The sequence below is a fragment of the Podarcis vaucheri genome (assembly GCF_965113315.1).
Source record: "Podarcis vaucheri genome assembly, chromosome: 2".
In the NCBI taxonomy this organism is placed as follows: Eukaryota; Metazoa; Chordata; class Lepidosauria; order Squamata; family Lacertidae; genus Podarcis; species Podarcis vaucheri.
This window is the reverse complement of record NC_138760.1, coordinates 27,843,639-27,858,758: the sequence shown is the minus strand read 5'-3', so window position 1 is coordinate 27,858,758 and position 15,120 is coordinate 27,843,639. Positions and strand designations below refer to the sequence as shown.

The 15,120-nt window shown below is 41.7% G+C and overlaps 1 protein-coding gene across 5 annotated transcripts in view; it reads right to left on the bottom strand.

Moving 5' to 3' along the window:
• CEP112 (centrosomal protein 112) overlaps positions 1-15,120 on the bottom strand; it is a 224,621-nt gene that overhangs the window by 121,383 nt on the left and 88,118 nt on the right. For all 5 annotated transcript variants that reach the window (XR_014216733.1, XM_082212425.1, XM_082212423.1 and 2 more), the window contains 2 exons: positions 8,408-8,543; positions 1,688-1,795 (listed from right to left, as the gene is read on the bottom strand). Coding sequence is in view for 4 of the 5 variants with exons in the window: in XM_082212425.1 (XP_082068551.1) it covers positions 1,688-1,795; positions 8,408-8,543 (244 nt within the window). In the remaining variant the exon portion in view is untranslated. The remainder of the gene's footprint in view (positions 1-1,687; positions 1,796-8,407; positions 8,544-15,120) is intronic.

The following is a 15,120-nucleotide window of genomic DNA, read 5'->3' as shown; positions in this document are numbered from 1 at the left end:
TGGAGAGAAAGCACAGAGGTCGCCCATGATGTTCCATGATATCATTTGAACATTCCAGGCTGTATATTTCAAAGCACAGGCTTTGCCTTGGCAACATCATTGTATCACCTGAGGCATCTTATATGTAATGCAGAGGAATACACTACCTGTTTTGTCTTAGGGCTCAATTATAACTCACTTTAATCAACATTTTGGAATGCACTCTTTTACCTAAAAGGCATGACAACCTTCAAGACACAAATCCACAACAGTGCTGCAGAACCTGACTCTACATAACATATGAATGAAAAGTTGGTACCATTAAAAGGGATATTTAGAACCAATATACAACACTGCAGAGACCATGATAAAATTCAGAAATATTCAGAAATGACTCGCGTTGAAGTTATCTTATAGTTTGTTGCCAAAAAAAGACAGCATAAAAGGAACAGAATTAACTATTAGTGTAAAGTTTTAAAGAACAGACATGCAATCAGAGATGAGAAAAAATAATTTAGCAGAAGATCTTAAAGAAGATTTCATGTGAAATTTATATAGATATTCTGGCAGAGGGGCAACTCATGGTTTGTTTTCTGCCAACAAACCATAGTGTGAAACCATAGCTGTTGGCTTACAAACATGGCTTGCTTTAATTATGAAATGATGATATGGGATTTAAACAAAGGAGATGAGTTTCGAGTTCAACAAACCAGGGTCTGGAACATCTTGAGATATAGCAATACAGTGGTGCCCCGCAAGACGAATGCCTCGCAAGACGAAAAACCCGCTAGACGAAAGGGTTTTCCGTTTTTCAATGCGCTTCGCAAGACGAATTTCCCTATGGGCTTGCATCGCAAGACGAAAACGTCTTGCGAGTCTTGCGATTTTTTTCGCTCCCCCCCTTTTCTAAGCCACTAATAGCCACTAATAGGGACGCGGGTGGCGCTGTGGGTTAAAGCCTCAGCGCCTAGGGCTTGCCGATCAAAAGGTCGGCGGTTCGAATCCCCGCGGCGGGGTGCGCTCCCGCTGCTCGGTCCCAGCGCCTGCCAACCTAGCAGTTCGAAAGCACCCCCGGGGGCAAGTAGATAAATAGGTACCGCTTACCAGCGGGAAGGTAAACGGCGTTCCGTGTGCGGCTCTGGCTCGCCAGAGCAGCGTTGTCACGCTGGCCACGTGACCCGGAAGTGTCTTCGGACAGCGCTGGCCCCCGGCCAATAGATGTGAGATGGGCGCACAAACCCCAGAGTCTGTCAAGACTGGCCCGTTCGGGCAGGGGTACCTTTACCTTTACCTTTAATAGCCTTTTAGCCGCTAATCCGCTAAGCCTTTAATAGCCGCTAAGCCTTTAATAGCCGCTAAACCGCTAAACGCGCTAATTCGCTAATCCGCTAATAGGGTTGCTTCGCAAGACGAAAAAACCGCTAGACGAAGAGACTCGCGGAACGGATTATTTTCGTCTTGCGAGGCACCACTGTATACACCAAACACAACTTGAAACCTCTGGAAATAAATAGGAAGCCTTGCTACAAACAACAGAAAAGAATGCAAACCTTGTGTTAATGAAATGCCTGTGAAACTTAAGTCAACAACATCCAATATTATTATTTTTTAAGAAGAAAATGCAAGTTGGGCCCAGCTGTATCAAAAGGTAAATGCAAGAGGAGTTGTTGTCTTTATTATTTATTTATTTTAAAGCTAACTAGCTAACCTGTTGCTCATATCTTTGCTTGAGCTCTTCAAGCTGCCAGGAGAATTCTTTTGACTGCTTTTCACGGAGAGATTTGGATCTGCTTAGATCTGCTTCCACTCTTTCCATCTAGAAAGTAAGAGACAATATTTAGCATATATAAATTAGTTATTTCAAGACAGACACTGCTGATAACAGTTCTCCTGCCATCAAACAGCTTAAAATGGTCCTGCAACATTGCTGCGTGTTGCTGAGGGTGATTCAAGGATACAATATCTGTAGTGACAAGACCACCAGCACAATCCAGTCAAAATTTAGTAATTTTCACTGGGAGACTGAAACCAGTGCTGAGCTCTCTCTGATGAAGCGGACTCTAGCTCATGAAAAACGGAGGAATAAATTTTGTCTAAAATACTTTGTTGCAGCATTTAATTTAAAACAATGGCAGTTTAAAATGCTGGACTCTGGCTGGAGAATATTCCATCTTTATTTTCTTCTCTCGTGCAACTGTGTTTGAATTTCATTATAAATGTGTTTGTCTGTAGTAATTAAATGCAATACTGAATACTGATTCTGAAAACAGTCATCACTGGGGTTATTATATTTGCACTCAGGAAAGACTTTTGCTCAAGCTTTCCTGGCTTCTTACATTTTTTTTATCTTATAGACTACATGACATGACTTGCTTGCTAAATATACCTGGATTGTTTAACCAAATATTTGCCTGTTTGCCCTTGCATTCTCAATGTGATAATACAGTTCAACGATACAGTTGACATTATTGTATGATACACAGAAGTGGCATAGAAAATCCAACAAGCAAATATCATCAATAATTTGTGCATGAAAAATTGCATGCACTTATAATCTACAGTATTTCCAGGTAGGGAAAAGATCCCTATCTGGAAACCTGGAAAGCCACTGCCAGTCAATTTCGGCATCACTGTGCTAGACAGACCAATGGCTCAACTCTGAAAAAAGGCAAGTGATGCTCCTAATTCATTTCCTAATTTAGTTATTTGTATTACCAGATTTGTGTCATGCATGCTTCCAGTGACCTAAATTAAGCAGAATCATCATCCTTTCTACTTCTGATGTTCAGACTATGAGTGTCTTTGTTTACGTAGCCAAAAGAGAAGCATTGATGCACAAAGAGGGAGGTGTCAGCAGGCTCCCCCCCCATAGTAGAAAAAATAAATAGGGGGGGGGGGGCGTTTCTAGGTAGTGGATGGGTACTAAAACTAACGACATCAGAAGCCTCTAGAACAGAATCTACTGAAAGCAAATAAAACTTGTAGGCTACATAGATGGGGCTAGGTAATAATATTTAGGTAAATAAATGAAAAAGATCACTTGCTAGAAGCTATCTAGAAAGGCATATACAAATGGACATCCAGAGAGGTTAGCTTTTAGAAGTCTCATCTGGAAGGAGGAGAACATCATGTGCCCCAAGTTCCAATTCATGAGCATGACCTCAAGATGAAAAAAGACTATAATTCAAGGTAAATGTTTGCTCTGTTTAGAATCATAGGGAGCAAGTCAGATGTTGAAGAGAGAGGGTGCATTGTATAGCACCTTTAATTTTGTCTTTGGTTAGCTGTGTAATTAAACATTTGAGACTCTTTGATTTTTACTACCACTTTCTGCTCAATATTTTTAGAAAGGTATTCTTTTAAAAGAAAATGGAGGGACCACATCCTGTGTTGTTTTTGGTTTCTGCTAACTGGACTATGAAGGTTGATGAAACACTATGTTTTTTAAAAAGGGTGGGGTGATGAAACTAGGGTTTGCAGGAGTAACATCCCATAGTAACACTTGGGAGGGAATAGCAGGGGCATGACATATTGTGAATGTAGAGTTCATAGTCTCAAGAGATAAAGGAAGGCCAAGATTATCAGAAGTATTACCAGAGGTATTTAGCTGGAAGATACCCATAATCCCTCTGGCGGTGGCTGCTTGGAAGTACACATCTTCTGCCAGTATTGAGAAGATAAGGGGGGGGGAATCTGGAGTTCTAATAACGTCACATTTCAACTTGTGCAGAATTTCCATCCCCAGTTAGAACCACTTGTTATAGTTATTTGCTATTTAGTGATAATCCTTGTCCAATTTAAATACCGCACCTGTTTATAATTATTATTTTCTCTTTGATTTGCTTATGTGCAAATTGACCACTCTTCCCTGTGCAGTCTCAAAGCAGGTTACACAAAGGGTTGTATCCAACCAAATCACCCTGTTAGCACAATGATTTCCACCTGTGCAGTGGGACTCCTCCTACCCCACAATCTGCTCTGGAGGGTTGGGGAACTCCCCAGAACAGATGAAGGGGCATAGGGAGAGGATAGGGAGTGGAAGTTCTATTGCACAGTTGAAAGTCCTTGAGCTAATGACATGACTTCTTGAATACAACTCATACAGTTTAAATCAGTGGTGGCCAAACTTGGCCCTCCAGCTGTTTTTTGACTACAACTCCCATCATCCCTAGCTAACAGGACCAGTGGTCAGGGATGATGGGAATTGTAGTCCCCAAACAGCTGTAGGGCCAAATTTGGCCATCACTGGTTTAAATTAAAACAAGTAAGCCATACAATACTTAAACCATCAGTTAGGCCATTTCAAACAGTAAGCAAAAAGAGCAACAACAGTCTCAACAGCGATTCTCATCTTTCACCCCAAAAGATGGACTCGGACCCACTGATGAAATGGGGAATACCACATGTGTGCAACCCTTGGCTCCACAAGATAGAGTAGAATGGGATACAAATGTGATAAAGAATGTATTTCACATTAGAACAAATTATGCAATAGTACACACCCCAGTCCTCAGACCCACATAAAATGAAGCTTAAGAACATATGATTGCATTTCCCCACATTGTTCCTGTCTTTTTCTGTTATCTCCATACTTCCTTCAACTGTTGAATTTTAGATAACAGCCTCTTTTTAAAACTAATATTACCCTGGGGGGAAATGCGTATGTGGATGGCACTGCATAAATAAAAATACTAATACCAAATCCCTCTCTAAAATAAAAATGAAAAGTGTGGCCTGGTCGTCTCATTTGCCAAGACTGACAAGCACTAGGGCTAAAATAGTGGGCATTATTTATATGATCATTTCTTCTGGTACAGTAGCCAATTATTTCACTTCCATTTTTTATTTGTTTCAGATTAGGTTAAGCCATCATGAAGTCCACAGTCCACAGGCAGCACACCAGCCGTGAATTGCTAACTGACCACATAAGGAAACCAAAGAAAAAGTTGATTTGAAACCACTTATCAAAATCACCCTTCACAAATGAAGAACACTACAACAATCAATTGTGTCATAAGTGTCTGTTTGTGTGCATAGAAGAACACAGATGCATCCAGGGACTTCTTCAAAGGAATTCCCCACACAGCTCCAACGGTGAACAATACAGTGATACCTCGGGTTAAGTACTTAATTCGTTCCAGTGGTCTATTCTTAACCTGAAATTGTTCTTAACCTGAAGCACCACTTTAGCTAATGGGGCCTCCTGCTGCAGCTGCGCTGCAGGAGCACGATTTCTGTTCTCATCCTGAAGCAAAGTTCTTAACCTGAAACACTATTTCTGGGTTAGCAGAGTCTGTAACCTGAAGCATATGTAACCTGAAGTGTATGTAACCCGAGGTACCACTGTACATGCATCATGTTTCGTGATATGTTCAAACTTTGGCAATGACTATATTCATTTAACTCTGGCATGGTTCATAGCAGCAGAATCAAGGCTTAAGGGTAGAAATGATGTGGAGAAATTATCAAAGCGTGGAAATATTCGGCGATGAACTGGGCACAAACCGAGAGAAAACACACACACCTCCATAGTTAGCATTCTATCAACAGCCCCATTAACAGACATCTGATTATTGCGACAGCCATGAGCCTTGGCAAAATAAAAAGCAGATGGTAACAATATCAGAAAGCCATAAATTATATAGTCTAATAAATAAAATATTGGTTATAGTAACTGAAAAATCCACAATACTGTCCACACTTACTTTCTCAATAAAAGATTAAAATGAAAAAATGAGGATATATAAAAGATATTGTGTTGCTAAAACTTTAACTTTATGCCATCAATAGCTACATTAAAAAGAAGATAATTCTTTCTGATACAACATTGTACTATGAACAGAAATTTAAGAATATAAAAGCTATGGGCTTAGAACTGCAACATTTTACCATGTTGATCCTTTTTGCATGCACTACAGCAGAACTTTAAGGTTTAACTGAGCTCCAATGTTAATTAGAACAAATGTGAAGTCTACCTTAGCACCTGGACCCAGGCTATTTAGCACACAGAAACCCTGTGACAGGTGGATTTAATTGATTCAAAAATAACACCGAACCACGATCAGGCATTAAATGATTAAGCCATGTGCTCAAATGATCCCCATTACCCCTCATGTTCTGCTGGATTAAACCACAAAGCCTAGTGCTTGCCAATCAGAAGGTCGGCGGTTCGAATCCCCGCAACAGGGTGAGCTCCCGTTGCTCAGTCCCTGCTCCTGCCAACCTAGCAGTTCGAAAACACGTCAAAGTGCAAGTAGATAAATAGGTACAGCTCTGGCAGGAGGTAAATGGCGTTTCCATGTGCTGCTCTGGTTCGCCAGAAGTGGGAAGCTGTCTGCGGATAAATGCTGGCTCCCTCGGCCAGTAAAGCGAGATAAGTGCCACAACCCCAGAGTTGTCCGCAAGTGGACTTAACGGTCAGGGGTTTACCTTTAATTTCTCAGCCTGTTCATAATTTGCTGGTTCTGATGTAACAATTTGACTAAATATGTTCTAAAACTCAGGTGTAGGAAATATGTGTAGGTTGGCTACCAGAGCACGCCAGGTACTCCTGTCTTCCACTGCCTCCCGCAGTCTAGTCAAACTCATGCTGGTAGCTTCGAGAACACTGTCCAACCATCTCATCCTCTGTTGTCCCCTTCTCCTTGTGCCCTCCATCTTTCCCAACATCAGGGTCTTTTCCAGGGAGTCTTCTCTTCTCATGAGGTGGTCTCATGAGCCTCAGCTGCAGGATCTGTCCTTCCAGTGAGCACTCAGGGCTGATTTCCTTCAGAATGGAGAGGTTTGATCTTCTTGCAGTCCATGGGACTCTCAAGAATCTCCTCCAGCACCATAATTCAAAAGCATCAATTCTTCGGCGATCAGCCTTCTTTATGGTCCAGCTCTCGCTTCCATACATCACTCCTGGGAAAACCATAGCTTTAACTATACGGACCTTTGTTGGCAAGGTGATGTCTCTGCTTTTTAGGACTCCTTAATTCAACAACTGTAACTGTGATGAACATGGGTGTGGGAGCTGAAGGAATCAGCCTTAGAACTCAGTATATGACTCAGTTCCCTGCGCAGTACAGATGTTTTTGTCAGCAGGTCTATTCAGTGCTTTTTTCTGGGGTTACGCAGGAGTACCCATACCCCTAAACAGTTTGTGAATTTAAGTTTGGCCTTATTGAGGGGCAGTATTTCAATATGAGTAGGAAAATGAGAGAACCCCTAAACATTTTTAAAGGAAAAAAAAGCCCTGAGTCTATTTATTTTATTGGGTGGTTTTTTAAAAAAGTTTGTGGCTTCTTCAGCAGCTCCAGAGTGTAGACTATGTGTACTCCCCAGTGTACAGCTTATCCCCAAGGAGTTGGCAAATGTGATGTTCCTTCCTACCAGGGGTTCCTTTGTGGTGGGAGAGTGGGTGCCTCACTGCCCTTCCATCCAACTTGAATTCTTTCTGCCCAACACCTAATATCTGGAGACACCATCTCCTGCAGCTATCATTTTGCCTCCCATTTTTTTCTAACTAAAAATTAAGCTATTTACTGGTTTCACAAGTGTACCAATATACACATACACAACCAGCGAACCACTGAACAAGGCTATATTGCACTATACATATATTGAGACAAATACTTTAGAATTTCTGGAGTAATTGCACTCCTGTTTCACATTTCTCTCCCACCCATCACTGATATATTGTCGCATCCCTGTGTTTCCACTGGCCTATAAGAAATTGGTTGGCAAATCCTTCCTCCTCTGTACTCCAGTGGTACAGGGTTCCCTCAAACTCACCCAGCAAACAGAGCCTCACATGACAATGGGTCCCCCCCCTCCTTTTGTTTTAAAAATGTATCACTTGCCATTTGCCATGCTTACATGGCCCTTTCTCCATTTCTTTTTATTTGCCTTAAACAGTCATTGTGCCGCTGCATCCAAGAGAATACCTATGACCCTTTCACAGGAAATATTGTGCCTTACCTGCACTGCAAGACTGAAATTAAATGCAAGTGGCTTCAGTAATGAAGTGAGGAGAAAGGTTTCCTACCATGCCAGACTTTCACATTATCACAACAGTGAGATTGGCTAGATACATCTAAAGAGAATTTTCCATTAAAAAGAAGAAATAAGAGATGTGAAAAATGGGAGATAAGATGCAACCCAGAACAATGCCTAAACTAGTATTTTATTCTTGGAACTTCTGGAAAAAGCCCTAATCAGTAATGCTGCTACGGATAGTTTTATAGCAATGTCAATCCTGGCTTTGTTATAAAGATAAATCAACGGCTAACATCCTTTTTTCTGACTTGCTGGAAAAGCCGTTGCATTGTGAAAGAGTTTGATGTAGCACTATCAAGTGAAGTATGTTTCTGGAAATATAAGATGAGAATATGCTTCCCCACTGAGACAGATAGTTGCAGAAAGGCTGGCATTGTGACCTCCTCACCTGCTCTTTCATTTCAGCATAGACTTTTTCTGAGTTCAGCTCCACCTGCCGCTTAAACTCCTCCAGGGCAGCATCAGCCTGCTGGGCATGCAGCCTCTGTACCTCCATCGCCCGAGTCAGCTGCTCCTCCTTCTCCCTAGAAAGTCAGAGAAATTTTCCATAGTTCAAGTATCAAATAAAAGAACATGTGCGCTTGTGTAGAAGAAAGGCCTTTAACCCTATCCATTTAAAGTAGTACTCAGGCTTTAATTTCCTGTCCATGGTTATGCCAAACTTCCCTTAGCAGTACTTTGAAGGAGAAAACAACAAGTTGGATAGTAAATCAGAGATTATTTTCACTTGCTCATTGAGTAATAATAATAATAATAATAATAATAATAATAATAATAATAATAATAATAATTTATTTGTACCCCACCCATCTGGCTGGGCTTCCCCAGCCACTATGGACGCCTTCCAAAAAAGATTAAAAAAACATTAAAATGTCACACATTAAAAACTTCCCTGAACTTCAGATGTCTTCTAAATGTCAGGTAGTTGTTTATCTCTTAGACATCTGGTGGGAGGGCATTCCACAGTGTGGGTGCCACTACCGAGAAGACCCTCTGCCTGGTTCCCTGTACCTTTGCTTCTTGCAGTGAGGGAACCGCCAGAAAGCCCTTGGTACTGGACCTCAGCGTCAGAACAATGGGGGTGGAGACGCTCCTTCAGGTATACTGGACCGAGGCCGTTTAGGGCTTTAAAGGTCAACACCAACACTTTGAATTGTGCTCGGAAACGCGCTGGGAGCCAAAAAGAGCCGAAACATAGGACTAGGCTCTCGTGCAGGTTATTTCACCTTCAAAGTTTTCAGCTATACCAAGGAAGCTTAAGTAGTGCAGCTTTATTGTACCCCATAGAACCCTTTTCTTTAATCTTCCATTAAGTAACGTTAACACATCATCCAAAGATATTTAATCAAGAAAACATTCGGAATATATATGCCTGCATTGTTACAGTATATGCCTACATTAACACATCAACAGAAGTATATCCCCTCCACCATCTCCTCTAAGAAAGAAAGAGGATTACTTGCTGCCTGGTATACGTCAGATTATTAAGTATGGAGAACATGACACACATTGGGATCTTCTCAAGTCAATTTAGTGAAAACTCTTAATGCGCAGTTATGATATCAATTCAGCATTTGCATGGGTGACACAACTTATGCTTCAAAAGAGTATGATTATCCCAAGTCACTTTATCTTAATGTCAAACAGTGAACACTAATTTTTAAAGACTAAAGATGCAGCTTTCAGGAGCATTAGAAACTGAAGTATCACAACTGACCATAATATGGTCTTTTCCAGAATTATGCACAGGTTCTTATTCTCGTAACAACCTTTGATCTTGGTATGATGCATGCAGCTGACATGTTTTAAAGCAATATATCATTCCCTCTATTTCCAAAGTTCAGAGGTAGTTGTAGATTCTTACATATCCGAAATCGTACCATCCATGCACAAAAGGGCAGGTTTGGAGAAACTCCAGTGTTTGCAGATGTACAAAAAAGAATGGAAGGAAACAGTCCAAAGTAGCCCAATGATGACTGAACGTGCTCAGGGGACACTGTATGCTGCCTGTTGGTCAGGGGGAATGGGAAACTAGGTGGGGAGACCAGAGCAACTTCCTAGAAGAGAATATTAATAGTTGGCTGGAGCACCAAACATAAGCACTCCACACTGCAGGTCCTATTTGTCCATGAATACAAGCATGCCTATTTTCAATTCTCCTTGTATTTATGGTATAAGTTATTGTTTATACTACATTTCCTCTCAACCTCTCTTATATGTGAGTATTCTTAGGTGGTGGTGGTTTTTCTTTTAAAAAAGACTGCTATTTTGTGAGAATAAAACAAATCTGATTTTTACATCCCCCCCCCCCCAATCTAGGACTCATATCTAACTTGCTTTCTTTATGGTTTTAATATAACAATACATGCGTGTAATATATTTATTTTATGTTTATTTTATTCAGAAAGCTGCTAACCCTTTTTATAAACTCAAAACGGCTGACAAAAACAATTATACATAAAACAGATGCCTGCTTTTGTTTTTCCAGATTTGTATATTTGTAAATAAATTTCGTTGCTAGCTTTGCCTTTATATATAGCAAAATAATTACTTTTTAAATACATTTCCGTTTCTACAGATCTGCATACTGACATATTTCTACACTGTTATGAAGTCACAATGATTTCTACTGTAAACATATCAAACTGAATTTGATATAACTGACAGGCTATCTATCGTCGGGGGTGGAGAATGTAGATTGATTAAACTCACAGGTTACACATTTCAACAAAAAAAAGGCTCATAGGCATGTAAACCCTAGAATAATTTCCACTAGACTTAGACAGAAGTTTTGAAAGGTTTGGAGTGTTAGTTTTTAAAAAAAATAAAATAATGATCTATGTCATTTAAAGGGATGCGGGTGGCGCTGTGGGCTAAACCACAGAGCCTAGGACTTGCCGATTGGAAGGTCGGCGGTTCGAATCCTTGCGATGGGGTGAGCTCCTGTTGCTTGGTCCCTGCTCCTGCCAACCTAGTAGTTCGAAAGCACATCAAAAGGCAAGTAGATAAATAGGTACCACTCCGGCAGGAAGGTAAACGGCGTTTCTGTGTGCTGCTCTGGTTCGCCAGAAGTGGCTTAGTCATGCTGGCCACATGACCCGGAAGCTGTACGCCGGCTCCCTCAGCCAATAAAGCGAGATGAGCTGGATTGTGTGCAGTTTTTCCCCCCACCCACCAAATGGGCAGGTAGGCAGAAGGGCTGCTGGTGGGTTCCCCACTAATAGAAACCTGTAGAAAGTCCTGAAAAGGCCCTATTTCATGAGTGCATCACCCAATTCAGGTTGAATTCTGCTCTAGTTCCAAGCTGGCACTGTTATTTGCCCCCACTTTCATCCTGGATGGTGTGAGCAGCAGGGCTGCTTATACAGTGTTGGTCCCACCATTCTGTTAAGCACTGCCAACTTGCAAAGCCAGGGTTTTGATTGCACCCTTACCAAAGATGAAAAAGCAGCTTGCTGCAAAGCGTGTTGCGGTGGGGGCCGCCAGGACAGTCCAAAGTTGGGGGCAGGCTAATTGATCGTTGGCCACTGATGTGATTGGGGCTTCCCTTGTTGTTGGGAAGAAGTTAATGTTGCCATTTGTTGATTGACAGCCAGAAATGCTAAAACTCCTTGCACGAGGCTAGGGCTTCCTCTTTTTGCCCGTGCATCGGATTGCCCGCCCCCCCTCCCTAGAATTAGGGTTGTTTGCTTTGACCTTGCTATGCCTGTCATGGGGTCGTCTGCTCTTGGGGCAGGGGCCCGGTGGGAATTTTGTCCATCTGGCTGATTGGCTGGGGCCATTTGATTTTTGCCTACTGCGTAGCAAATCGTCACAACTTGTAAGGTTGCGGTTAGGCATTGGTTTATGGTTTGGTTGGTTGAGGGGCATGGATTGGCTGTGCCTGCCCCTCTAATGCTGCTGCTGCAAGGGATTCCGTTAAAGGAATTGGGGGCTAATTACAGCTTGTCCACTCTGTCAAGGGGGCTCGGGTCATAGCAATGAGCTTCTGGTTGCATTTGGAGTGAGGGCAGGTTCCCTGCTCCGTCGCTACCCCCAAGTGTATTCCCCTATTCTGACTTTCGCATCGTGCGGAATGTCAGTCTGTCCCCCATGGTGGGGGCAGATAGTCGCAACCAATGCCTAAGCAACCACTCACAAATTTGTATTTTAATAAAGTTGTGGCCAAAATTATGCCAAAAATCTTAAAACAAAAAATACTGTGTGATTTGTGAGTTATTGGGGTGGCCCTGGGGACCTTGACACGCAAATAGCTGTCTAGGAAAACATGTACTTGTGCAGAGTCATCAACATTCAGCCCGCTCAAAAGAAAACAAATAAAAACAGAATAATAGAACTGTATAATAAAGGGACTCTGAGGACCATCTTGTCCAGCCCAATACAATGATGGAATATGCAGCTGACTCATACGGGGATTGAACTGCAACCTTGCCTCCTGTGAAACCCTTTGGGTTGAAGGGACACAGAGAGGCGAACACAAGCTGCCGATGAACTGAAAACATGACATTCAATGTTATTGCCTTTGAATATGCAAAGTAAGTTTTTCTTCTCAGACTGTTGGCTGATACTTACATTGTCTAAACCAAGCAACGCACTCCATCTTACTCTCTGTGATAACTGCATTGAAATCTGTTGTGCTTCAGGAATCTGATTTCATGTCTGATGTATTTCAACCGTCAACCTCTTGAGAAGTTGCCAGCCAGGAATCAGCTTCCATTGATTTTCCAGGGTGCAAAAGCCAGTTCTACATCTATAGCAATAATTTGTAGTTTGCAACTTTTCCCCTCCAGGATATTGAGAAGTGTTGTTTCCATGAAGCATTAAAATATTCACTTTGAAGGTCTTCCTCCCACCCACGGTATTACTTGTTGCAGTGCCCAATACAATACAGTTACATCACTCAAATCCCTTAAAAACTGAGCTGGCATGAATATTAAAAGCACAAATTTAATCTTTGGCCTCAATTTATTTGTAAGGAAAAAAATTCTTTCATCTCAATGCATAAAGGATATGGTTACAGAATTAGCAGAATTGCGTAAATAATCTCCATTTAAACATGACTATGAAGTCTAAATAACAATTTAAGGAAGAAATGTACAAATAAAGTGAGAATATGTATTCTAAATACTTGTCTTAAGTGTTTAAGCAATTATTTCACTTCCATCTCTCTTCCAAAATATAAAAACAACTCTGTACAGAAGAGATAATACCAAAATATTCACAATGAGATCAACTAAAACTAGGGGTGATCCAATGGTTGGTATACTAATAATCTCAGAATAGATTTGTGGCTTAAAGGTAAAGGTAAAGGTACCCCTGCCCGAACGGGCCAGTCTTGACAGACTCTGGGGTTTGTGCGCCCATCTCACATCTATTGGCCGGGGGCCAGCGCTGTCCGGGGACACTTCCGGGTCACGTGGCCAGCGTGACAACGCTGCTCTGGCGAGCCAGAGCCGCACACGGAACGCCGTTTACCTTCCCGCTGGTAAGCGGTACCTATTTATCTACTTGCCCCCGGGGGTGCTTTCGAACTGCTAGGTGGGCAGGCGCTGGGACCGAACAGCGGGAGCGCACCCCGCCGCGGGGATTCGAACCGCCGACCTTTCGATCGGCAAGCCCTAGGCGTTGAGGCTTTAGCCCACAGCGCCACCCGCGTCCCTAGATTTGTGGCTTACTACATGTCAAAACACAAACGATTACTTGTAATAACCACCGCAACTCAACAATAACTTTGCGCATAAGGTAAAGGGCAAATCAATTAACAGAACAACTATTTCAGCATTTGAAAAGTCCTCCGGAACTACTTGTCATTTGATATCACTTATTTCAGATATTAAAAAGCCACAAGAAACACTAGGGAGATCAGACCTTGCGACTGACTCAGTTGGTTTAACAGGTCCACAGGTTTCTGTTAAAAACCCAGTAGATCAAGCCAGCTTTATCTCTTCCCCCACTTTGCCCTAAAACACCTTGTAATCTGAATGGATTTGTGCTTGACTGGTGTATAACTTTCCCAGCACAGGATAAAAGTTAAAAAGTTTATCAGGCAGAAGATGTTTCTGCACTCCACTCCAGGGACAAACTTTATGAAATACCAATAAAACTCGCTAGCAAGAGTATGCATTACAAGGGAAATCCTGAGAAATTTTGTTCAGGAACTTGATTTCTTCTCTTAGACTTTTTCAATTTATTTATACCTCTCGGACAAAACACACACATACCCCAAAACCTCCTGGGTATTCTAATTACTATTCCTGCCCAAAAGAAAGGGAGCAGCCTCTGCAGGTTTTAATAAATCAAATAAGAATCATTTTTATCTTTTGTCTTAAGGTACTTAGGTACTTGAAAGTATCAGGAGCTTGCAGCATTTCTCATTTATTTCTCAATCCATCCCAGAGACCTATAACGACCCACCAAGCTGCTTAACACAAGCCACTGAAACATCAACCTAAACCTGGATGATACACGTATTCTGACAAAAAAAGAGAGGAAGAGTGGCCCTCATGTTGCTAAGCAACAGTTACTGAGCCAAGGCTACCACTGGAAATTCCAGGCACCTTACAGACAGAAGAGACCTGTGGCTGTAATGGAAGTCTAGAAATAAAGAGCCACTGCAAAAGGAAGAGGGTGTATGTTCACATTTCTCAGACTTGCGAGACAAAGGAAAAGCCCATTTTTCTGCAAACTATTTCCACTCTTCCCATCCAGCCTTACTTTCGCCCAAGAAGCTTTCCATGGGAAGGAACAATTCTATGTTTCTTTTCTTAAGGACAACTGTAGAATAAGGGTTTGGGATAGTACCATTTCTTTGGTATCACAGTTCCAAAGTATACTTCCAGAAGAGCCTCATCTTTCTCCGACTTTACTTAGTGATAGGGAAATGATGATCTTGCTCCTGTACTTAAGATTTGTGCACATCTTTAGTATCTCAGCATGCTCCTGAGATGCTACAACTGCTATGTGGCTGAACAGACTGTAAATTAGGAGAGTAAAATACAGCAGCTTCCATCTAGACATTTTTAAGTGTTTACAAACAGCTGTAAATCTTCTGGAAAGTAGCCAGTTATATTTTTCCTGCAGTTTATTGTATTATACATACAA